At 38.1% G+C, this 26280-nt stretch overlaps 1 protein-coding gene across 1 annotated transcript; it reads right to left on the bottom strand.

The window, feature by feature from the left end:
• Window positions 1–1097: 1097 nt before the first annotated feature.
• SYCP2 (synaptonemal complex protein 2) lies at window positions 1098–23859 on the bottom strand. Its single transcript, XM_071446532.1, has 45 exons — window positions 23836–23859; window positions 23081–23221; window positions 22708–22836; window positions 21396–21500; window positions 20823–20847; window positions 20070–20155; window positions 19129–19217; window positions 18581–18615; window positions 17842–17984; window positions 17711–17763; window positions 17449–17494; window positions 17171–17266; window positions 16741–16801; window positions 16036–16184; window positions 15167–15241; window positions 14562–14720; window positions 13750–13849; window positions 13076–13194; window positions 12301–12393; window positions 12111–12171; window positions 11955–12012; window positions 11618–11754; window positions 11216–11313; window positions 10866–10984; window positions 10604–10634; window positions 10271–10335; window positions 10123–10180; window positions 9382–9437; window positions 8833–8881; window positions 8542–8716; window positions 8087–8157; window positions 7534–7713; window positions 6607–6790; window positions 5948–6189; window positions 5664–5834; window positions 5382–5546; window positions 4916–5006; window positions 4239–4397; window positions 3814–3941; window positions 3527–3621; window positions 3346–3445; window positions 2872–2930; window positions 2477–2555; window positions 2008–2064; window positions 1098–1662 (listed from the first exon to the last, which is right to left on the bottom strand). Exons 1-45 carry the CDS (start codon window positions 23857–23859, stop codon window positions 1594–1596), a joined length of 4485 nt encoding a protein of 1494 aa, XP_071302633.1. The 3' UTR covers window positions 1098–1593.
• Window positions 23860–26280: the final 2421 nt, after the last annotated feature.

The following is a 26280-nucleotide window of genomic DNA, read 5'->3' as shown; positions in this document are numbered from 1 at the left end:
TTTAACATACATCTATCTATCATTTATTATTAATAATACAGGAGTAATTCTTAACAGCAATACAATATAGTCCAGGTGCAATATACAAAGGCTAAAGAGAAAGGAGAGCAAGGTTTCTTCAGCAGAAGAAGCATTTTCAGTTTGAGATGAGCCACTGTTAACTACAAACTAAACTTGGCTAATAACCCATGTACAGTGTGTCCTGTTTAGCAGGGATGCACACTTCCACTGCCAATAAATATTATACAAAACACATTACAATTATGTTGAAAAACATAATCAAATTATAGTAAGGTTAACTTAGAGCAGGTTTGAAATGCCACACACTGCCCCTGAGCTGAGTCACTGCTGCAGCTGAAGCCTGGGGTAGCTCTGAGTGGCTCCATGCTCTCCCTGCTCTGATCCTTCCTCAGCCAGCCTGGCCTCTGCTCTGCTCCTGGGGAGGCACAAGCTGTGACACTTCCAGAGCCACTGAGCCCTGGCCCTCAGCACTGCCTGCTCTGGGGGCTGGGGAGGTGTCTGGACATCCCTGGGCCACGGATTCCTGCTGCAATTTGGGACCACACCTCAGAGGGCACATCTGGCTCAGGGAGGCTGTTCTTCCTCCCAGGGGGAAAGGGAAACAGGCCTGCAGTGCACAATGCCTGTCCATAACTAAAAACAAGGCAGGAATATTAATTTTCCCGTGTGGCCTCATTGTAAGAAAGAATTTGGGCCTTGCAGTGCACTTTTAAAACCTTGCACAGTTTAGAGACAAGTCCTGTTTCACTCAGATGAAATTCAATCAGAGCAGTGGAAAGAAAAGTTTAACATCTCAAGGAGTCCATCTAGTGGAGATCACAGTAAGCACAGGCTCCAAAAAACCCCCAAACCACACAAACACCAGAAGCTCAGAAAACATTTGTACACTGCTGTAAATGGGATGAATGGACCAAATTACTGGAAATTTCAGTGTAATTATTTCCAGAGAGACAAAACAGCCTTGTGGCTTTAAAATTCTTACCCAAAATATTTGCACAGCAGCTTTATCTGACTTCTTACTGATTTAAAGCAAAGTAACAATGATATTGAGTAAAAAACCCAAGAGACAGCATCTGTTTTTCTTGACTTATTTAATAGAACTATTTGCAAGACAGTTCCAACACAAGTGTTGAGAGTGTCCTCTCAGAAAATCCTACTGAAGTCTAACACCACAGACAAACAGGACTGAGATCAAACCAGGTAGTTTGGTCCCTAAATAATTCCTGGCTTGTGTTCTGGATCAGACCCAAAACATTGATTCAAAGTGAAATTCAAAGTGATTTCTCTGAAAGTCAGTCAAGTAACCTATAAAAATTGTTAAAGAATTATTCAGAAGTAGTATGTGCTAAAAATAAAATGGCATATTACATTTTAGCAGACTCAGTAAAATAATTCCAAATCTCACAGGTGACTGGGTAAGTCTTATCCACACAGACTTTAATATTAGTAAGGTAAATATACTTTCATTACAGTAGTGTCCTTGAGTGTGACCAAAAAAAAATTTACCAAATTTTCCATTACAAAAGTGTTTATATTCACCTTGAATTTCAGGAAGAAATCTGAAAAATCATTTCAGAATTCTGCCTTTGATTGAAACAAGGTCTGCAATCCCCTGCGAACGTTACACAGCTCCTCTTCTTGCTGTACAAAACAAATTGACATTTATCACTTTTATCACACTGTATTTATCACATGCTTTTGAAAAAAGGCAGATTCTATTCCATGTATTGCAATCCTGGTGCACTGTACATGCTGCTTAGTCTATCAAATATGGTAATTTTCATCATTAAGACAAAACTAAACGAGTCCATTCACATCTCCCTGTGGCTCCCATCCCTCAGGTAAGGTTTTAAATATAGTAAAAGTCAGTGACATTTGCATTCTGACTAATTATTTTTGATAGGGGACTAGAAATCAAAATTTGAGTAATTTAGTGTTCAAACTGCAAAAAAAAAAAAAAAAAGAGGACAAGATAAATTTATTTACCATTTCTTTTAGAAATTTCTCTTGGAGTCCTTTTATGTCTTCTTTCAGCAGATGCATCTACAAAAAGACACTGAATGTACCTCCTCTGCTCTCAAGTGCCACCACATTTTCAAGCAAACAATGATGTCCCTAAATGTGTCATAACCAAGAGATGCAGATGCACCTGCCCTAGGGAAAAGCATGTTTTAAATTTTTAAATTTTTTTCTTTCTTGGATGAGTAACATCAGTAAACAAAGTCATAGAATCCAGGATAAGTCCTGAGAACTGCACACAACTTGCAATGGGTGAAATCAAGGCACAAACACTGAATATTGTGAAATTAGGGGACATTTTATGGCAAAAGCTAAAAAAATATTATGGACATTAATATAATGCTGAGGATAAAATCTTCAGGAAAAAAGGCAATACTGGTATCTGTGGGTGCAACTGAGGAATTACCACAATGAGCAAAACAGAAGTTCACCATACCTCTGAAGTAAAAACATTTTCTTCACAGCCAACAGAATGATAGATATTCTTTTCAAATGAAGTTTTAAGAATCTGAATTCTGAAGAAATAAAGGCAGTTTAAACAACTTTGCTACATAAGAACTTGCTACAAAGAGCACAAATACATCCCATTGTTGGGAGTCTATTTGCATTTAAAGCATGGATTAACATCCCCATCATTGTTACTGCTGGAACAGTCCCTCAGCTATGTGGGCAAGTTTAACTGGAGAATAATTACATGAACATTTTAATCTCATTTTCTCATCAACCATCTCTCTTTTATGGAAGGAGTTGCAGAGAGAAGAGAAGTTGTGCTGATCTCCCTCAAGTGAACAGAACAGAAATCTCATCCCAGGATTAGTGAACCCTACTGACCTCTGCTGCTCATTTTTTATGTACATACTAAAAGTGTGGGAATGCTTTTTCCAAAAGGTCTGGAAAGAAAAATATTAAGAGATATTAATCAATGGGAACTGATTTTCCAAACTAAAAGTAATTGATTTCTAATATGAACAAAATGACAACCACAGGCTGAACACAGAAGGGGCAGGAGTTACACAGCCCCCACAGGAGCTGGAAAAAGCCAGCCCATTAAAGCACCTGTAGGAGTTTATTGTACATACAGGAGTTCAAACAGTGGATGCATGCAGGAAAATACAGAGTGACCCTGGGATTCCAAGAGCATCCTGACACCCCAAAGGCATTACTTGAAATTTGACCCAATTAGAAGCAAAAACGTAAGGGCTTTGAAAATCAACATTAATGATACTAAATTAAAGATAATGTGAATGATCTACAGATTCCAAAGAATTCCCTTTTACCCATGAGCAAAACAACTGAAATACAAACCGAGAATTCTTTTTCCATGATTTTCAGGGACTGAGAGTCCTTTTCAAATTTCTCCAGCTCCTCAGTGAGAGTAAAATGGAATTTGTCCAGCTGCCTGATCCTACCAAAACAAACCAGGTTACTTGCAGAAGGTATTCACTGCATTTTAAGGATGTTGTAACAGAAACCTGCCATTACTGACCTGCATTCATGCAGTTGGTAACTCATGGTGGCCAAATGCTGATGGGCAGCTCTCAGGGTTTGCTTATTGAAATTGTCCATTTTCCGGGAGCGGTTCTAAGAGGGTGTTTTAACATCAAATTCAGATTATTTGCACTTTAGAAAAAACCCCAAAAAACTGTAATATTCAGTACTGTAACTGCTTATTATCACAACAAACCCCCTTTAAAAATGTAATGGTGTGGTGCAAGCCAAGCTGTCACCCATGTGCTCATGTACTCCCCAAGTGATGCACATCAAGGGTCTTGCCTCAATTTTCTTGGTAAATTCTTTCTGGAGCTGCTGACAAATGCTGATGGTTGAGCAATCAGGCTTCCAGAATTCTGCATCCAAACCAGACAGATCATTTGCAGATTGAGTGGAGACACTTTCAGACACTGAAGAGAACAAAAAAATGTCAAATTCAGTATTATAAAGTCCCCAGTCTGAAGTTAGCACAGGGCCTAGGACAGCCTTTGTTCTACATAAATTAATGTCATCAATTAGATTAGAATCTGTTGCTATTTGCATATCAATTTTCTGACTTTACATATGGATCCAGTCTCTAAATATCTAGCATTTTTTATTCTTTGCTTTAACACTTAAAATGCCTTTTTATAGATATTCTATTTTCTTGTTAAACCTTGAATTTGTCACATTATTTTAAAACTTTGCACTGTCAGTCCATGACCAACCTCTGCAAGTAGCAGCATCATCTGTTTTAAATAATTTTTTGGGCTGTAAACTTCTTCTCCTTCCTTTCTTTTCCTCCTCTTTGCTTGTTTCTGTCTCATCAGAGCTGCCTTCTGTGGCACTGTGGTAAGTTCGTTTGAGGAATGTTGGTACACTTGGTCCTTCAACAAACATGGAAACAATGCTGGATTTTAGCATTATTTACAACAATGAGATGGGAGGATAAACAAGGTTTTATTGACACATTGCATGCAAACTCTAGGAGGATGTATCTTGGCTTTAAAACATGAGAATTATATAGGAATTAATAACCATCACACTTACAGAGGGCATGTTCAACTGAGCTCTGACTGATGAGCAAGTCTGGGATTTTTTCTGATAAAACCATTATCCCCATTTTTTTTTCCCAGTATCAGTAGGAACACCTCTAACTTTTTATCTGGAGCACAACTACCTCTTTACTAAAGCTGCATTATGGAGCCTGAGTTTTAGTTTTTTTGGGATAATTAAAACAGCAGAGACAATGAGAAAAAGAGTAAGAAATTGAATAGTACTGAAAATATATAAACTATAGGAAGATTTAAAAACTTTGGCCATATTATCATGCCAAATAAAACATTTTTCTTAACCCTTATGGAGACACATAGGAAGTCTTTTGCTTTAAGTTACATGTCTGTACCTGACTCATTCATGGGGCAATAGGGTTCTCTAGTCCAAGGCTGTATTCTACTCCTGCTGGAAGCAGACAATGGGGATGGTGCTACACAATCCTAAAAGAAAAGTCACTGACTTATTAAGAGCTTCAAAATTAAATTGCTTTTAGAAGTGTCCATCAGAGACTCAAATTTATGTTGTGAAAAAATATTATTTTTTATTGGAAGTCACTAAGAAAATATTGACTCCCTGTTATATTTTTTTACATATGTATTGTAAGTGATCTTGTTGGGATATAATTCTTTCACTGTATCCAGATGATAAACCATTATCTAATTTATCTCCAATATTTAAAAATTAACTATTAGCAGTCCCAAAATCTGTGTTAACTACTGAGATGCATTTCCCTTAAACCTCAGCACGTGGAGAGGAGATAACAGAGATGCCAAGCTGCAGCTCTGTTCTGGAGAGCAAGGAATGCACCAACTCACCTCTTTACTTTTAGGGAGAGCTTTGGTGGGATCCTGGAGCTTGCCTTTAGCACAAATGTCTGAAAAGCAAGACTGGGGACTTGAATCCTCACTGTTATTCCCTGCTTCCAGCACCGCTCCCTTTGCATGTTTTCCACTGTCAGCTTTATATGCTGTTAAACTGAGCTACACATTGAGGGAAAAAGAAATCATTGTTGACAGGAGATGTCCCTTAAACATCATCACTTGTAAGCTGATAAAGCAAAAAGCTGCAGAGAAGAAGCAAAGAATTCAGGAACATACCTCTTCCTTATTCTTGGGGATAGGTTTAGTGATATCCTGAAGCTTCCCTTTAACAGAAAAAGTGTCTGAAATGCGACGCTGGAAACTCGACTCTTCATTATTGTTACAGATTTCTGCTACAGCTCCCTTGGAATTTTTGCCACTGACAGTTTTATATGTGGTTAAGCTGAGCTGCACATGAACAAAAAACCCCAAGCATTATTGAGAGAAGAAGCAAGAAACAGTTGGCAGCCAAATGGAACAATTTCATTAAAACAACTCTAGAGAAAGGTTAATGCCCTTACCAATGATGCTTCAGTTAGAACTGGTGAGAAGCTTTTCCTTCCAAATGCCAACTTTGTTGTCTCAGGGGATTCAGTTACACCCAGGCTTTGCATAGTCTTGTTTTGTGGACAGAAATTACTGGGAGAGGATCCTTTCTCAGAGTTCAGCATTCCTCTGTCCTCTGGTGATGACTGCTGCAGACCAAGTGACCTCTCACTGGAGCTGGGCTCTGGGCTGGCATCCCCTGACACCCTCTCAGCACCTGGGGAACAGTTCCTGCACTGTCAGCACCAGAGGGGGGGTACACAGGCCCAGCAAAGCCCCACACTGCTCCCTGCTCCAGCCCTGGCAGTTTCCCAGTCTCAGATGTGTGGGATTTAGCACAGGCCTTGCCACCCTTCCCCTTTCTCCCTCTGCCACGGTTTCAGCAGTACCAGATTTGCTCTAACACTGATATAATGTGTTTCTGTATTACCCTGATTCAAAGAACTGCACCAACCTACACAAGTGTTAGTGACAGACTAATACAACTCCTTAAATTCTGTGCAACAACTGGAATTATGAGATCCCTCATTTTAAAAGCATGAAATGAATGTTCAATTGTACTGCTGTGATAACCCTCAATTAACCTCCACCTCTTATCTCAGTACTGCTAGAAATTAGAAGTGAAAACACCTACATCTCATTGTCTCAGGGGAGGCAGGGTCCTCAGCTGAAGGCATTTCCAGTTCCCTCTGCTCTGCAGAATTCCTGGATTCAGCCAGTGCCTTCTGCACATAGCTGTCCACTGTCTTTGGCTCCACAGGTACAGCCTGCAGCACCTTTGGCTGCTTGTAGTCCTTGTTTGGCCCACTCATATGTTTCTATCAAAATACAAAAGTTATACAAACATCTTTGTAACCACAGTGCCCATAAAAGCTGATAAAGAGAGACAGAGGTCTGTTATCTAAATACCATTGATCAAGCAGAAGGAGCACCAACAGAAGTACCTAAATCCATAAAAAGATCAGGTTTTCCAACATTAATAAACACTGAATTGCTTTAACTCAACACAAATTTCTGTTCTTATGAACTACTTAACAACTGGAGGCAATCATTGATGTTTCAGGATTTAATGAATAAAGCTTATAAACCTTTTCATATATATTGACATGTTATGCTAAAACAATGAAAATGTTTTAGCAACCAGTGTTCCTTTGCTAAAAATCCATTTGGATATTCAGCAAATGTATTGACACAGCATTACCAGCACCACATCAACTCAACAAGATTTGGCTCACTAAACCCTCCCAATTTAAGGACATTTTCAAAATATTGTCACATTTTCAAAATACAGCACACAGTAGTTCTTTGCAGCAGAACAAATCTCATAAATAGAAACCAAAATCTATTATGACTAAGAAGATTATTCAGGACTGATTTTCTTAGCAGCTCAATACTCATCATTAAAAAAGTTAAAAATATTAAAAGAAAATTAAATTAACTTCAATTTGCTTATGTTGGGCACTTCAGCAAAGTACAGGAGTACCGAGTACAAAGCAGGGCAGAGTTTACTTTGAAAAACATGGCAGGAATGGGTTTTTAATAACCAAGTGGAGCTGCACACCTGTATTTTGGATTTCTCCTCCTTGGAGGTGCATGTTGGAATCCTTTCTTCACTCTCAGACTCAGAACTGGAAGGCTCTTTGTAATTTTTTGTTGCTGCTGCTCTTCGAGGGAGCTTTTCTCTGGTGGATTTTACCAGCATTTCATCCATTTTTGAACTCTGGGGTTTACATTTGTTACTCTTTGGAAGAATAAAATCATCTTCAGTTAACAAGAATGATTAATACATACATAAGATAAAATGGCAGATAACTTGGTTTGGTTACCAGAAATTAAAAAGGTTTAAAAAGCTTTTTACCAAAGCTCAGAGAATCCAACCATCAGTCTACTAAAACCAGCACCCAATGTACAAAATCATTCTAACTCACTCCTGACTGAAAAACCAGCTAAATATTATATGAAAAGAACACAGTACTTGAAAAAATAAACTGTATTTAACAAATGATCTGGGAGAAATGTCACATATTTATGAAAAATTATTTTAAAACAGTTTCTGGGGGGAATGAAGAGATTTTTAATCCATATTAAAATTCTAGCTACCAATTCACAGTTACCTTTTTCTTAGTTGCATTTTTGCCTTTAGCTTTCTCCATGTGGAAAGCAGGTTCCAAGGATTTTTTTGCTGCTACAATACAAGAAGGTTGAAAAATCAGGAAAATACTCAAATGTTTGACATTAGTTTCAGCTGTAAAATAACAGAATCACTTTCATGCCCACAAATTGTTTGATTCATTAACTGCTTTCAGCCCATTATTTTGAAAAAGACATTTTTTTAATTGACAATAACTTGTACCTGTCCCATCCTTCCACACTTTTCTACATTAAAATGTAGAATTTATGTAAATTGATCTTTATAAATTATTAGAACTAACTTGAAAATTCTTTATGCTTGGAAACAAGACAAAAAAAATATATGACATTTGCAACACAGCACATGCCATGCTGTGCACTTTCTATCTGTGGACAAATTACTGCAGCATTCTTCAGAAATATGAAAAATAATTCTTACTTTTGTCTGTGGTCATTGGTTTCCCTGATTTTTTACTTCTACTGTAATCAATTATCTGGGCTTTAGGTTTCCTCTTGGATTCCTGCAGCCAGCTAATCTCTGTCTTGCTGTCATCCCCTCTGTTTTCTGTGTCTGAGTCACTAAAGAGATGCTTCTTGTCTCGATTGTTTCTGGTCTACAAAACCCAAAAAAGTTCCTAAGTTATTAATTTTTGTACACAGCCTGCTTACATAACTGGAATTTAAAGGCAGGAGGACAAGCTGTGCTGATCCATAAAAATCTGAGCCTTACCTTTTTTCCTGCCTTCCCTTCTGTGCTGGATTTATTGATGGTTGTGCTCCTTAATCAGAGAAATAAAACCCATCTTTACACAACACATTTTAAAATAGTTGTTCTAAAGCTTTTTACTATTCCCATGATATCTGGATTAAGGCTTCAAACAAAGGTGCAGACTTTTGCTTCCACATTATTTTGGGATTACCTGTGCACCTAAAACCCTAAAGGCTGTGTTTGTTTCCCAATTATCAGTAGGAGTACACAGCAACAACACCCCCCTTTCCAGGAGGATCATTAACCAAAACCACCCCCTCTATTCAGCACTCTCTCTCCCTGTAGTTTTCCATGAGAACCATTTCCTTCATGGAACACATCCTTTGCTTTTATCACCTTCCCAAAGGACCATCCAGGAACAGCCTAGGAGAACACAGCAGTGTTTATTGCTTAAAAAACCAACCCAGCCAAGATATTCTTGTCATGCAGCACTCCCTGGAATATTGTGACTGCCTGCTGGAGAGTGCAGGCTGTTCCAGGATAATCAGCAACCAAAAGAGAACATCCTACCCTCTTCTGTTTGCCTCTGTGTGAACACTCAGTTCAGTCACACACAATTCTTGGATCTAAAAATGCAAATAGAGAAGAAACAAAGGAAGATTTTCAATGGTTACAGAATCCGTACAAAATTAAACAGGCCAGCTGCCAGTAACTGCTAAGGAGGTTTTATTCCTTAGTCATTACACTCAGTAATTAAGGGTCATTAATTTCTACCTTAGAATTTATTTAATAGAGCTGACAGTTAAAGCCAACAGCAACTGACTGAAGCTTTCAGGATCTCAAAGCAATGCAAGAGCTCCCACCCACCTGCTTCACAACCTTCCCAAATTCACTCCCCTGAGCCACAAGAAGCAAAACTATCTTTTATCATCATTATATTTTCTTTTTGCTGCAACATCTGCACAAATATGTCTTTAAAATGGGGATTAGAAAGATGCCAGTAACATTTTCAGGATAATTTAAAATAATGATAGTCCTAACACACTGTTTAATTTTTAATTTAGAAAAAACACATCATGCCTGAATTCCTTAATTCAGAAAAAACACCTCATTCCTGAAGTGGCCAGAATCTTAAGAGAGAGTCTTTTGTTCAGTATTTGAGAATGCTGGAGGTATTTACAAGACAAACTTTCTCCCCACTTAGTTCACTGATATAATTTGAATTTTCTGATCTTAATTATACTTTCAGTACAACATTTGACTGATTTCCTTTCTATTCTATTCATAATAGAAATTTCAGTTATTTCTTACTCCAAGCTTGATTGTAGGCTCATCAAACCCGCTGATGTTAAAGTTGTAGACATCATCCCTGTCAAACAGTCAGAGATCAATTTTGTGACTGAATTAATGAAAATTTCACAGAATCAGGTGTGGGTAATCAGTAGTTGTAGCTACTTACAGGACATGGCCAGCAGTTATATTGAGAAAAGAAGCAGTTTTTAGGGTCCTGTCCTGAACTTCTTCCTATCCATAAATGAAAAGTTATCTCTCTCAAATTTGGACTGTGCAGTCATAGACACTGTCATCTCAAAAAGCAACTTCTTCATCATGAAGATAATCAGGTTGATTAGCAACAGTTCAATATGGCAAAACATACCTGCAGTCAATGCATAATTAACATCTACAGATACTTAATATTCAATGGTATTTATGAACTTTCCCTTTACACCTATTGACTTCCATCATCTATGTACATATTAAAACAATTCCAACAAAAGCACTAATGTGTTACCTTGGAGATCCAGGATTTATTTAAATGTGCCCTAAAAATAAAGATGCATTTTGTTAAATGCTAATTAGAATATATGCATAGAACACTGCCTATATTAAAAAACCCCATCAAACCCAGTAAATTTATTCATGCATTTAAATACAACATCAATTAAAAGATGGATTAAAAGAGCCCAGCCCCTTTCATTTATTAGCATTCATGGGTACATCACAGAAACAGCCAGAGGCACACAAAAACTCAGCACAAAAGGTTCAGATTGTACCTGTTAAAGCCCAGGGAATCTCTTGCTTTGCTCTTCTCATCACTCTTGTCTCTGTATCTGTCACTGATTTTACTGATCAGTGATTTGGCTGCATCTGCCATTTCTTTAGACTTTGCTTTCTGTAAAAACAGTTTAACACTCAACTTTCAACCAAAGAACAAAGCTGCAAACAGAACTTCAGCTTCCTAAGAACCCCCTAAACTTCATTAAATGTCTCTTAATGGATTAAATTGCATTCATTTGAAAAGCATTTTCCCTTGCATGACAGTAAACCCAGCAGTTTTGAAACACTGAAAATTGGACAATTCTCTTAAATGCAAGTGAAAGAAACAAAGGTAAGAAACTCTCACTGTCTTTGACTGTTTTGGATTTGCAGTCTCTTTTCTGAGGAGAACATCAAGGTCCTCTTGTGCAAGATCAGAAGGCAAAGATGTGTCAGACACTCTGGCTGAAAGAAACGTTTTAAAGCATGGTTCAGTGGTAGTTTCAGGATTTTTCCCTTCTGTATTTAAGTTTCTGTTCCCAATGATCAACACTCTGACTCTCCACTGAGGATGGTATCAATTTAATTTGCTCGGTTCTGTTTTTTTCATTTGTTTATTTGGAGAGGTACTTCAAAAAGCTGAATAAATGCTTTTTGTTTTACAGCTCTTTGACTACCAATAGTAATAAAGGGAAAAACAATCATCACTGCCAGTTAATTTCTCTGAATCTAGTTTTGAGAGCAGCAGTTGACCAAGTGTGAGCCTCACCTGGATGGGATGCACGTGCCAGTGACAGATTTGCCTTCTGCTTGTCCCCAGTTGTTACATTCTTCTCAGGAAGAGGGAATGTTCTTTTTTTCCATGTTTCAGTTTTATCAAAAGAAGTCTCCAAAAGACCAGGCAGCCTAACAAAGACAACACCATCCTACTGTCAGAACTTGAGTCTTAATTACAATAAAAGTGTATCATAAATAGGAGAATGATTAGATCTTAGAGATGTCAAAGCATTTTACATTGCAGCAAAATGTCAATTCTGGTAATGCTTGAAAATTCTCCCTTCAAAGTGAGTGACAACAATGACTTGGAATTCTTTTCCAGTACTTACAAAGGTTTGTTGCTTCTCACAGCTGGCTGAGAATCAGGAACAATATCTAATACTTCATCTAAATGAGACATTAATTTGGTGTCAATTATTATGGCAAAAGAAAAAATTAAAATAATTATAAAAGTAAGGACTACCAATGCTTGTAAAATTACTTGCCTAAAGTTTGCTTTTCTGTGGCCTCTTGTACCCTTTTTAAGACTTCTTCAGAACGCATTTGCTACAGTGAATGACACCCAAAAGGAAATATTAGTGCAGGACCATCAGCAGTACAACCTCATAAACCTGTGCTTTCTCTAATAAAACATGACTTTCTTGTTCTCACTTCATGGAAGTGCTGTTCCAGTACCTTCCCTTGTATTTTTGCCTCATTCCTGGTATCTGACTTCCTAATGTGGTCTGTTTCACAGAATTCATTGTCTGCTGTGCATCTCTGCCCACTCTAAAAGCACAGTAAGTAACACTGCCACTTCCAGCCCATAAAAGCCAAAGAAATGCTCTAAAGAAAACATTCTGTACATGAAAGCCTTTTTCAAAGCATGGCTGTATCAAAAATGCCTCAGAGTCCCATAGTCTGGGGCTTGGCCTGAATCTGAGCAAGGCAGACATTTACAACTTTTATGTGGTTTTGATGCATAGTAGTGAATGCCTGATCAAAAATGCACTAAAAAAATCAATGCTTGAAATGCTGCCAGCTGAAGACCATTTCACAAGCACAGCTGAATATATTCTGTGTTTTAGGACTTTTTCACCACTGCATAACCAATTAGAAATTATTGCATGCATCTTTCTCCTGTTATACACAAAGGAAGAAGTGAGGTTCCAGAAATAGGAAGTTAATTCTGGGGTCAGGACTGATGAGTGAATGCAAATTGGGCCTAATTTTGTTAGAGTTCAGTCTGACTTCAAACATGTTAAACCTGAATTTCTGAGGGCAAGAAAATATAATGCAATAAAGTAAAACATATGGTTTTCTAAAAGTGACTTGCTTCCTGTAAAACTCTAGCTCTTTAAAAAATGAATTAGGAACAAATTAGAATAGAAATGAATGTTATTTTCTTATTCTAAGAAAATGTTATTTTCTTATTCTAAGAAAAGGACTTAGCCACAGAGGACATTCGTACTCCAGGAGGTTCCTGATAGAAATTCTTTGTTCTGCTCTCATTTATTGTATCATTGTCAGACCTGTTAGTAGAGCTGGTCATTTCCAAAGGCAATTTACACCTCCCTTTGAAAGGAGTGGCTGAAACAGAACAGAGATGTGTTAGAACCCCATCAGTTCTCCCCTTACAAAAGGAAGAGTTTTGCTCACTATCACAGCTATTCCACAAACTCCAACAAAACTGGTTAGTTTTGATACCATCCCCTTCTGGACCTTTAATAATTCCATTTATTCCAACTCTGTTATGTGGAGATTAAGAGCCCACTGATTATGGATGTCTGGAGGCAGAAGCAAAGCTTGTTACAGGCTGGATCTGGTAGAAAATAGTTGGTTTCTATTTAAAGGCTTCAGTGTAATAAATTTTGACTGAGTTTTCAGCAGGCTCCAGCACCTGACAGCAGCAGCAGCAGAAGTGCCAGGTGACCCTGGGCTGTTGGGAAGGCAGCTTCCCCCTGTCCCACAGCCTGTCTATGGACCAGAGCAAGTGCCCCTGAAACTTTTCAAGTCTTAAACATCTGCTCAGGAGATTTTATCTTCTCCCTTTCATTTCCAGCTGTGCCAAGGATCACAGTTCATGCCTGAGTGTCAAAGACCATTCCCAGTGTGTTTTCACCCTGAAAGCACCAGCAAACTTACATGTGCTGACAAAAAAGAGTGAGCTCCTTGTGGACACACTGGTAGTTCCAGGAACACGCACAGATGCTTCAGACACTTTCCTTTTATGGGATGGAGTTATCTGGGGAACACAAAGAACTTGACCATAATACACTGATTTAAGGATGACAGCACAAGAATTCACAACTTTTATTACCAAGAGTCTCTTGTCCATTTTTGGAGTGTCAATTGCTGCTGCTGCAGGCATCAAGGCAATGTGATTTTTATGCTATTATATTTCTACAAAATATTTTTAAACTGAGATTTGTGGGTTTTGTTTTCTAAATTAATTCAATGAAGTATTGGCAAATCCTGTCCCTTGTTCACCAAGGGATTCCCTGGAGATTCTGCAGAGCTACCATCTAAGCAGAAACTGGTTTCTGAACACCCACTATTGCACCAGGAAGACACAGGAACTGTTTCAGTTTGTAGCCCCTCTCCAGCAGGGCTACATACTTGAGGCCATACTTGACTTTTCCATACTGGGACATCTGAGCATATCCTCAAAAACTTCTCTTTAAAGAGAATTCTCAGAGCATCATGGTCTAGAGATCATTAACAATTCCTTTTTATTTCTGTCACGTTACTGTAGTTTCAAAACCAACACAAATTTTTTAGCAAAAGATTTTTCTGGCTTAGTGTCAAGTCATGAGAAAAACAATCCAATTTTTATTACAGTACTGACTATATTGCAAGTGTCAAATAAGAAGGTGTTTAGACTATTAAATACTACAAATATTTATACTGACATGCATTTTCTCCCTACTCCTCTTTTTTTTGACAACCCTACTTACTTTGGAGGAAACCCCTTGGAGTTTTTCTTGACTGTTACTTTTACTCTGAGTCCTCAAACTTCCAGGAGATTGCTGAGCTTTGTATTTACTGAGTTTCTCCTTCTCCTCTCCAGATTTTTCTTTGAATCCTGGTGACAACTGACTTTCTGGTACCATTACCTGTAGAGTATTTTAATTCCTTTTAATTTGTATATAATATTTGGATTTTATAATGTTTTATTTTTATACAAGCACACATAGCATCTTCTTTACCCCAAGTAACACATCCCCCACTGGAGATTCTGATAAACTTAAGAGGTTACAGACTTTCAGTTTGAAAAACTTCCAACTTAATTGCTATTTTTGTTACAAGGATGGGTTTTCAAGTAACAATGCACATAAAAGAACTTGCCCTGTGCATATTTGTCTGTTTTATTCTGATGATTTGGATATTAGTATCTCCCCAAAAAACCAATACATACATACTAGACACCAGTTGCCTGGCTTTAGACTTATCTGAACTTATTAATATTTTAAAGTCCTTGTTTTTACTGTTTATAAATGATGAATAATCAGACTAATTAAAGAACCCCAAGAAGCCATCTCAGCACACTGAGGCAGAATACCTGTGATCCACTTTCATCAAAGACAATGTGGACAGTTGTTTTGGCTACTGATGCAGACTGCTTCTTGCTGAAATCCTGCAAAGGGATTTGTCAAAACAGACACTTGGCTCTTTTTTAAACAAGAAACAAAAGACTTAAGTGAGAGATCTGTAAGTGTCTGGAATCAGACTACAGAGGAAAACAGACTGCACAAATTCACAGCAGCTCCATCCCTCAGGAGCTCCTCAGTCAGACTTCAGGCCAGAGCAGTTTGTTGGAAGCAGAAAGGTGTAAGGTGTGGCTTGCTAGAAATGTTTCACTAAATTAGTCAATTCATGAGTGGTACTTGCACTGCAGAACAGGACAGCTCATGAATCATTTCTGGAAGGATTTGTAAGCAACCAGGCCATGTTTCTGGAAAATTAAATATGCCCAATTTGACATTAAGGTATGGTGTTCTCTTTCCAGCCTGGAAATTTTTGTTGCAATTCATTTTCAATGTTGGAATGAAAGAACCATTTCAGGTGCTTGAGCCCAGCACTAACCCATGTCCCCAAGTGCCACATCCTTGTGTGTCTTAAACAACCCCAGGGATGGGGACTCCACCCCTGCTCTGGCAGCCTGGGCCAGGCCTTGACAACCCCTCCAGTGGAAAGATTTTCCTAAAATCCAACCAAAGCCTCCCCTGCTGCAGCTTGAGGCCATTTCCTCTTGTCCTTATGAAGCTCCTTTCCCAAAGCTCAGCACATGGTGAGTTCTGCAGCAGTGATGTTAATGAGAAACTCTTGGCATGGAGAGATTCCAATAATCACAGCTGGAACTTTTAAATGGCAATGAGACACTGAGTTTGAATCAATTGAAAACTATTCAAAAAGGGGTTTAAATCTTACCTTACACTTATGAAATCCATAGACCTTTATGATCACATCTTTGATTTCCAAGATAGAATCAAAACAGAAAAGAAATTTCTCTCCTTCAAGAGCACCCACACTCATTGGGCTTTTTAGATCTATTGTTAATAATTTCTTTGAATCTTTTTCTGGACAAAAACAAAATTTGAAAAGCAGCTTCATTTCAATTAAACAGCATCTCACATAATCTTTGGCAACACACGACACATTCTTCAGTTCAGGTACTAAGATTAATATTTTATTTAATTCCCTCTAATCTACAATAATTTAATTAACAAAAAAAATCTAATGTTTGTATTTTAGAAATACTTATTCTGGATATTATTAAAGAGAATTTTCTTTGAAGGTTACTTACTATAGCTGCAGACAAATTACAGGTATTTACTGCTCTAACAAGTTCAAAAGGAATATTGTTGCCTGCCATTGTTTTATGCCTTATTTTGTATTGAAATAACTCTAAGACATAATTATTAAATTATTTCCCTAAAATCATACCAGCATACCCAAAGTGCAGATGTGACAGCAGTGCAGTTTTGTCCCTGATAAAAACAGTTCCTACAATATTCTAAGTGAGAATTCTGCTTTGCTAGAATTAAGTCAGTACTTTAGGGTTAATCAAATTGAAATTAGATTGAAAATCCAAGTTAGAATACAATGAAAGGTCCCATTTTTGAGTTCAAATACCTTCCAGGCTGTACATGCTGACATCTTCTTCTTGTATAATGACTGTTTCCCACTGCTGGTCCTTATATGAAAAACACATTTTGAAAGATAGAAAAGTATTATATCACAATTAACAGAAATCCAGTGACCAAAGTCATCCAGTGACAAATTCCCAACTTTTTAAACCTCTGTTACAGAGTGACAGGAACTTGTGCTTCACTATTTCTCATTGTATATGTGGTAAACTATTCCCAAACAGCATTGGAAGTCATTACTGTGAAATTATTTGATCTGAATATCAACAAATCTGGATTTTTTTTTAGCCCCATCATCAGTGGAATGCACATGTGAGTTCAACATGTTGAGCATGGGGAAATCAAATCTGACACACTCCAAGGAATGTGGATTTGCTGCCTCAGGAGAAGCTGGAGGGAGACAAAACTCAGCTTACTGCATCCTCTGCTGCCACATAGAAGGAAACACTTCTGCTGCCAATGTTGAAATCAATCCAAAACTCTTCCACGTTTTCATCCAATGGTATCTGCAGCTAAAACAAAAAGAATAAGATCACACAGAGCAGAGAGCACTGATTACTAGCAGCTAAGAAGCCTCATGTTGGTCTGAACCCCTGACAAACTTTCAGTCCATGCCTATTTTATACTTCTGAAAAAAGGTAATTTTCTTATTTTATCTCTATTTTTTTTTTAACTAGAAGGTAGAAAACCTTACCTCATACTCATCAAGAGCTGCTGATAAACATGGAAATGTAAAAACCCTGTAAGAAAAGGATATTTTTTCAAGTATTCTATAATGCTGTAAATAAATTTTGCAGATCTGAACATAGCAAATGGATTCTGTTTGCACAAACTTTAGAGACTTAAGAGATCCCAGCAAAGTGATTTTTACCCCAAGGAGGTAACATGAAATTTAATCACAACATAAAATCATAAAAGAGAAAATACATTAGCATAAAAAAATAAATCAGTTTTACCTTCTTTTGTCTCCAAGCATGCCATTCACCTGGTTGAGAAATTTTCTGCAATCCTATTAAAACACAGACATTTCCTATAGAATTGTAAGATGGAAGTTTCCCTCCCTGGAAATATTCCTCATGTGACTTACTGTCTCAAACTCTGAATCTTTGATTCCTTTAAATGCACTGGACACAAACTCCATGGGAAACAACTGGGAGGCCAGAACTCTCCTCTGCTTCTCTGACACCATTCTGCACAGAGCTTCAGTGATGGCCACTTGTGTGTCATAGTCTGCAGCCAAGACAATTCAGAGCAGGAGCAGATTGAAATAACCACTGAGGTGGAAAATGTTATCAGGAAATGGGGTAAGCAGTGCTGAACATAATCTAGATCCCACTGGATCCAAACATGTAACCCATAAAGGTTAATTAGAAAAAGAACTATGGGAATGACAATGGCTAAACAAGTGATTTTTCAAAACCAACCAAACTTTCCAGGGCTGTCAGAGTGACATCAGGTGTTTGAAGAAGAGAGAGAAGTTCTCAACTTTCATCTCTCTGAGCTGGGAAATTGCTGGATACCAAAATGATCCCTGAGGGAAGTTACAGTACTACTACCCATGGCCACAGCTCCCACCTCAAAGATTGACTGGTTTATCATTTTTCCTATTTGAAAACTTTAATTCTAGAAAACCAAGAACTTCCATGAGTTTTCCATCCACTGGACAGACAGAAACATTCCAGGTTGCAGACTGTTTTCATGCAGTACTTATATTTTTCAGATAACCCTAACCATGACATTCTGCAGCTTCCAAATGCCTTCTCTGCTTTCTTAACTGGTCTGCATCAAATTAAGAAGCTCAATACTGAATTAAGTCCCATGCTCACCTCCAGCATCCAAAATTGTCCTCCCCATTTCACTCCTGCCAAACAAAGGAACATTCCATCAAAATGTGACAGCAACACAAGGGCAAATAATAAGTTTATAATAAACTTTCCAAGTATGAGAAAAACCCCTGATTCTGTTAAGACTTCCAAGGGGTAAATACCTCTGGGAGCACTGCTTGGGGACCTGAATCACCTGACAGATACAATTTTGACTCTATTTGCTTTTCTGAAGTGCTGTAAAATGATTTCCAGTGCAAACAGCCCAACCTTTCAGTGGTGAAAGCACATCTTTACAAACAGGAGTTTAATATTGTATGACAACTGGGATGGGGAGAAGCCTGATTCAGACTGGGAAAGAGAGGAAAATTCAGGCTTCTGATGGAGAGTAACCCATGAAAATACCTGTCCACAGCCATCACCACTGAGAATTCATAGCAAGTGCAAAAGTTGAGTTAAACAGGGACCAATCTGCACAAGAGCTGAGTAAAAACCACCTCCCAACTCTGCAAATGATGGAATGCTATAAAATTATACTGAAGATCATTTACATGACAAGCAACATCTCCTTTGTAGAAAGTATCTTTTTCTTGGAATCTCGAGGGATCTTCTCCAGCAATAAATTCAGTTTTTTTATTACCTAAGAAGAATGGAAAAAAGGGAATATAAAGTAAGTTTGTTAAACTTTGAGTTATTCTTATTTTAATGTATTGTAATGTATTTCATACCACTGAAGAAAGCAACAGGCTTAAGGAACTGCAAAACAAGAAAAGACAACAAATTTTACATGACTTTAAATGGTATTCATCATGCTAAAACAACCTCAATTTCAATCAATTACTTTAGTTTCAATGGGAACAGTAGTTGTTCAACAGTTGTTTCTTATTTGCAGGTTTAAATACAGAAAATCTCCCAAAGCCAGAATTCTGTCTGCAGTTGACTGCTGAGCTAAAGTGTACCTTAAATTAGCATAAAAACCTTTCCTTTGGGGATGCAGCCTTTACAAAAGACTTCTTTGTAACATTCCCTTTCTTTAGAGGGAAAATCCCCTGACAACAAGAGGTCACTAAAACAAACAGGAGAAATTCAAAGTGTATTGGAAGGAATGCAAATCTCCTGCAAGTGACCAAAGAATTAACAACCAACAACCTTAATCCTATTTCTAGCACTTGCAGAGCTCATTTTTTCCTATGCTTTTAAACAGCTTCCTCACCAGAACTTTCATATCACTGTTTTGGAATTTACTCTTAAAAAAACCCCAACAAACCAACAAAAAGCCCCCACAACCACAGGTCAGTAATCTGAAACACCCCAACATATAAACAACAACAAACATTCCCAGAGAAACATTATACAATTAATGTTACCCCTCTGATCCTAGAGCACTACAATATTCTCTGTTTTGTAGCACCTGCACAGTTAAAGAACTCTCTCCACAGAATCTGTTAACACACTAACCAGGAAACTGCTGCTTAGAAAGAAGGATGTTTACCTCCTGCTGAACATAAATATTAATTCTTGCATCAGTAATGAGGGAACACGTTCTCAGAACAAAGTTTTCTAGTATTTGCATTTTACCTAACAGGAAAGAAAGAAATCAAAGAGTTGTCAAGAGTCTGTTAGGATGCACCTCATAAACATTTGGGAAAGGATTCATTTTCATTTAGAGATTAAATACAGTGTGTCTGTCTTTTTATAAAGGATTAGTGGTATGCAAAACAGAACAGTTACTTCAATTTACAGTAACCATGTTTCTATTCCTGTGCATCACTGTGTAACTCCCCTGGGCAGGAGATAATTCATTTTTTACATGTAATTGGTCAATTCCATAACTCAGCTCTCTGGGACACAGCTCAGGTGCTGGAGTTTCTCTCCCCAGGGCCAAGGAAATGAATCCTTCACTCTGCCCATGACCCCAAACTCTCTGTGGGGCCTTTGCCCCAGTGCCACACAGAAAGGGAAGGGCAGGGTGACACTCCCAGGGACAAGGGCCACAAGGAAGGAGCACTGGGCTGTGCTGAGCTGTGACAGGACCTGAGGAGAAACTTATTGTAGGAACAACTCAGTTCATTTGCCATCTCTGGAACTTATTGTGCTTTTTTATTATTGACAACAGAAAGTTACAAGGAAATCTGTCCATAGAGAAACCCCAAACTACAGCTGGTGCCACAGGAATGAGAAAAGGGGTCCTATGTGTGTCCTGAAAAAGACATTTTAAATTCTCATTTCTGCTTTTTAAGCTCACCTTCAGGTCTGCTATCACACACAACCTGCAATAAAAAAAAAAATCATTTTAATAAAGAAAATATTACAGCATTACGAAAAATTATGCAACATGGACCTGAAGAAAGTAATCAAAAAGTATTTCAGATTTTGAAATTATTTTGTCCTTAACAAAGAATCTAAGATATTATCCCTACTTACAAGTGTTTTTTCCCAAAATTATATTTCAGTTAAATTTACAGAAATTATTTCACCAATGACAACAATTTTTATGAAGAGAAGAAAACTCAAAGAGATCTTATAAACTGGATTAGCATCCCAATAATGGGTGTAATCAAAATTTAATAAAGATTAAAGTTTTTTTTGTTAATTCAGCATTTAGTGTTACTGGGTTTTTTTATTTCATCATGCCAGCCAAGAACAGAAATCAGTATGACTACAGCAAACTGTTTAACCAAAATTATTTATAATCTGTTTCAGAAGTCATTGTAATGCTAACTTGAGGAAGATATTAAACAGAAACATATTTAAGGTCCTTTTACTGCTAAACTAGTAACAATTACTTTGACAAATTTTATTATCAATGTATTTTTACCAGCAACGTGATGAAGAAATCCTCAGCCAGAGTTGTAATCATTTCATTCTTTTCATCTCCTCTGAGGACCAAAATTCCTTTTAACTTTTCAAACCAATTGACCATGTAAAGGGAAAACAAAGGTGAATCTGTTTTAATAGCCTGGAACAGGACAATGGTTTGTATTGTACTTCAGTAAAACTACACAAACTCTGAGATTATTAAAACAACAACAGAGCCCCACTCTGCTGAGCAGATGTCAGCCCCAGACTGAAATTCTTCACTCAGGCCAAACAAAATCAGGTGGTTTTAGGGACTTTTTAGCACAAAAACTGGAGATCTACTTTGACACCTGCCTCCACAGAAAAAGCAGCTGAAAATTGATAATGGCTGAATGGAAGTGTGTTGTTTGATGAATGCAAGCATAAAGTTATCACCCTGGCTTTGTTTGTTATTAAATTTTGTTTATTATTTTGGGCCCTTGTAATGTATTTCATAACACTGAAGAAAGCAACAGGCTTCAGTAACTCAAACCAAGAGAAGATGAGTTCTAGATGACTTTAAATGGTATTTATGTTACTAAAACAACCTCATTTTCAATAAATTACATTGGTTTCAATTAGAACAGAAGTTGTTCAAGAGTTGTTTCTTATTTGCAGGTTTATTATTATTATTATTATTATTGTTTCTTTATTATTTGTTTATTATTAAACAGTTGAGAAGGCAACTGAGTAACTCTCATCTGATTTTGCCATTAATTTTCTCCAGTGAAATCTCTGGGGAAAGCAGAAAGGAAGTGGGGCCTGTTCAGTTTTTGCTGAGTTACAAATTATTAATGCACCTAACATGCAGGTTAAAATAATACCAAATAATTAGAAAATCACTAAAATCTTTTGAAAGAGCAGGTACAAAATCACTGCTGTGTGAATTAACAACAAAAAAAAAAATTTAGAGAAACCCCATGGCACCAGGAAATTCTAATTCCTGAGTCAAAAGCAATATAACAAAGCACATGAAAATACATCTTGTTTCAGCTGCTGTAAGCATATCTAAATTAATTATATGCTGTAAGCATATCTAAATTAATTATATGCTGCACGATTTGCAAAACCCTCAGTGGGATAGAGCAGCATCCCTTTTCAAGGGGTTCCATGACAAAAAGCATTCAAATATGAACAATCTTTGTTGCAAAGTTATGGGAATCCCTTAATTCTGACTCAATCAAGGACCAAATCAAACCCTGAGCTGCCCAGCACTGAAGCATTGCTCATGCACTTTATCCATGTTTATATATTTATTGAGGAGTTCACAGGTGCTTTATGGTTTTACTTATCCTTCCAACAAGGCCGTGTTTTATCATTGCTGTGAGCCCATCTTCTCCTGCTATGCTCATTTTCTTCCCACACTTCTGAATAGCATTTAGTAAAGTAGAAATGCTTTTGACTTCTTGTTTGTCAAGTGCCTGAAATCAAAATTACAACATAAGCTTTAGTCTGAAGTCCCACAAGAACCCGTATTTAATTAAACTGATGCCTTTTTTGTTCTCAAAAGCCACCTTAACTGCAGCTTGAAGGAGAGATTTCATTCATAAAATTTATTTTTGGTTCTTAAATCAACTGCTAGTGTCAATCAAGGCAAATGAAAAAAACCTTTTCCACCCTCTTCCAAAGATGGTGCAGATGATTTTGATGCAATGATTACATTACCCAACACAGAAGCTTATCCAATTTGTTGACAAACTGTTTGCTGCATTTGTGAGAGACATTTTCACATTCTTCTGTGGCCAGAAATTGCTCTAAAGATTGGAAATCCTTTTTTCCTGCAGCTTCATCAATTAACTTTTCAAGCTGTAAGCAATATACCAAAGCAACTGCATTACTGTATGCTTAACAATGATATAACACAGCTAATTAGCACAGATTTGATGCAGGTTTTACACAATCACCTGCTGCACTTGAAGCAAAAGTTCTGAATCACAAAATAAGTGTAAAACCTTGAGAACAGAGCACTCTATCTGTTATGTAAATCTTGCAAATACTTATGCACTGAGATTTTAATTATTTGCTTTAACTGGTTTTAGTTTCCTCATATTACAGCTAAATTCCTACAGAAGTGTTTGTTGTATCAATGCCCCTTACTTGGTGTATTTTTCACTTTTGAGTTACCTTATCCATTTTGCCCCTTTATTCTTTCTAAAATTCTTTCAATTACAACTGGATTTCAACATTTTGATCTTAAGTATCACCTCAGTTGATTAATCTCTGCTGAATGCATATGATTTATTTTCATCAGTAGCAATTCCCAGTTCCTCTTGCTTTCCACCCAGCTGCTTTGCACCAAGCCACACCAAAAGAAAATTTCTTCCTACTACCACTGCACTGCCACACTGCAGACTTTCCTTCCAATCAAATGCTAATAATTAAAACAATCAATGCTCATATCCTGCTCCATCAGCACGTACCTGCATCTCACTCCTGGCTAGCATTTTTGCAGTTCACCAACTCAGCTGCATAAAAGGGAACAATCATCACACTTTTAAAGAGGTTTTACAAACACATTGGGAATCAGTCAAAATACATTATAAACTCCAAAGTTTGTCAGTGTATAAATGCTATTTAAGCAGCTGGGAAACTTTCTTGCGTGGATAAACCATTGTTTAAAGCAAAGGAGAGGAAGGAAGGATCAGTTTCATGGCTGGAAACCCTCAGGATTTCCCAGCAAGGACAGAGCACAGAAGGTCAATGTCAGGTTATTCAGGACAGGTGAGTTAACAGCAAAAATGCATACAGGCCTCACCATAAAATGGTGAATTAAATCATTTAACATAAATATTACAAATGACACAAAAGACTTCTGGATTATACATGCAGTGATGGGCTCTGAAGTGACTGTCACCAGCTAAAAGCAACATGTGGGTAACAGAGGTTTCTGAAAATAGTGTATTAATACTCAAGAGCAGGAAAAATATTTTTGTGGAACATTTAAGAAAAGCAACAAATCTGTACATGCTTTGTATGAATTATTTTACACCAACAAAACCAAGTGCAGGCAACAACGTGCAGTTTTGGTCTCCCCATCCCAGACATTTACACAGACAGAACAAATAATGATTAAAGACAGGGAATTACTTCTGTAGTAATCAACTGGGAACACAGCCTAGCTACTCCTGCACTAAATAGACAGAAATAACAAACACGGGGTGATTTTTCATTACTTTTTCCAACACAAGAACGCAGCGGGGCTCCTCAGAGGCCCGTGCAGGCAGCTCACAGCTCTGGGGTCTCCGGCCCGCTCCCACAGCCCTGAGGGGGAGGAATCGCAATTCCCTTCTCCGCCCTCCAGGCCCCGCTGCCCGCCCCGGCCAGACCCGGGCCCGGCGCGGCCTCACCGCCCGCCCTCAGCCGCGAGCCCTCAGCGCGGGCCGCGCCCCGCGGGCCCCGCCGGCCAATCAGCGCTCGGCAGCGCGGGCGCGGGCCAATGGCGAGCGGCGGGGGGCGGGCGCTGCGGGCCCTCAGCGCGGCGGGCGCTGCTGGGGCACCGCGGTTGCCTTTGTCTACAGCCGCTGTTTAGCGCTGATTTCCGTGCACACACAGAAATGACTGGGCATGGCTGGCTAAACCAGTGTAATCCATTCCTGTGCTTAATTTAGAAACGCTTTCACTGCCCGAGTAGGGGCAAAGACACGCTCGGTTACAGACCTGCTGCGGGCAAAGGGCTTCCACTGACGTCTGTGGTGTTTATTATGCAGAGAGAACTGGATAATGTGCTTAAGTGGAACCCAGCAGTGCACTGGATAATGTGCTTAAATGGAATCCAGCAGTACTGGATAATGTGTTTAAATGGAATCCGACAGTGCCAAAGGGGGGCTTCACCTGCACTGGTGTGGTACTGGTGTATCTATTGCCATATCACAAATACAGACGATAAAATAAATCTCACCTACTCCAGAAGAGTATCAAGAAATGTCTCTATTCACACGTAGAATAAACAGCAGTAGTGAAGCATCTAGGAGAGAAGTCACCTTTCACAGCACGTAAACCTGCAGCACTTGTAAATAAAATAATACTGCTGATTCCCTGAAGTGAGAAAGATAGATAAAAACCCAATACTATAAAAGAAAAAAAAAAAACACTGTACAGAAAGTATTTAAAATACCACGAGATGTCACTGTAATGCAAGAAAATGACAAGTGGTGTCAGAAGTGGAGTATCTGCACTGAGGACTGGGAGTGGGCAGTGCTGAAGCAGATTTGGAAAACAGCTTTACTGAGAAACCTCCCAAGGACAAAACTTTGCATGAGGAACTTGAAGCATCAGAAGTTTTCTATGAAAACTGAATCCTGCATTGTGGTTTCACCATATGAAACAGAAATAATCAAAGACATTTGAAGTCGAAGTTTCCCTCACCATGAGCAAACACAGAGGCTCAGCCTGCCCAGCCTTACTCATTCTATAGCAACAGAGAAGTGAGACAGTCCAGAAGTGGATCACACACTTTCCTTCCTGCAATCCACACTGAGATTACTTCAGCTCATTTCTCATTCTTTAACTTTAGTCTGTTTTGTTTGGTTTAGCAGAAAGGAAGTCAGAGAGAAGTTTCATCGAGTTATGCATTAAACAGAGCAGAACCAACAGTGAAATGACTTGGCCACAGTCATTTCAGACACATGTGAGAACACCAGAGAAAATGGAAAAACTCTTTCGGGTAGGGTAGCAGTATTTACAGGGACTTTTATTCACTACAGTAGCAGAAATATTTACCCTTATTACAGTTAAAGGAAGGCATTGTGCTGGCCAAGGTATTTTCAGTCTTTGGCACAGCTGCTGTTGTGTGTGAAGGGTCAGAAGTATTGATACCAACAGTTTGAATATCAAGTGTCAAATGAAATACTTGCAGATCTGAGATC

This window comes from Agelaius tricolor, unplaced genomic scaffold, assembly GCF_023055355.1.
Source record: "Agelaius tricolor isolate 1412-34295 unplaced genomic scaffold, bAgeTri1.0.p SCAF_23, whole genome shotgun sequence".
In the NCBI taxonomy this organism is placed as follows: Eukaryota; Metazoa; Chordata; class Aves; order Passeriformes; family Icteridae; genus Agelaius; species Agelaius tricolor.
The sequence above is the reverse complement of the archived record's forward strand: the minus strand, read 5'-3'. Positions and strand labels throughout refer to the sequence as shown.

Excerpts from the sequence above, each read along its gene's own strand:
- SYCP2 (XM_071446532.1), bottom strand. The coding sequence starts at position 23,859 with ATGCTAGCCAGGAGTGAGATGCAG. Across the intron at positions 14,721-15,166 it reads TTGATGAAAGTGGATCACAG|GTAATGGTACCAGAAAGTCA; the intron begins GTATTCTGCCTC and ends AATACTCTACAG. Across the intron at positions 6,791-7,533 it reads AGGAGAAATCCAAAATACAG|AAACATATGAGTGGGCCAAA; the intron begins GTGTGCAGCTCC and ends GTATTTTGATAG.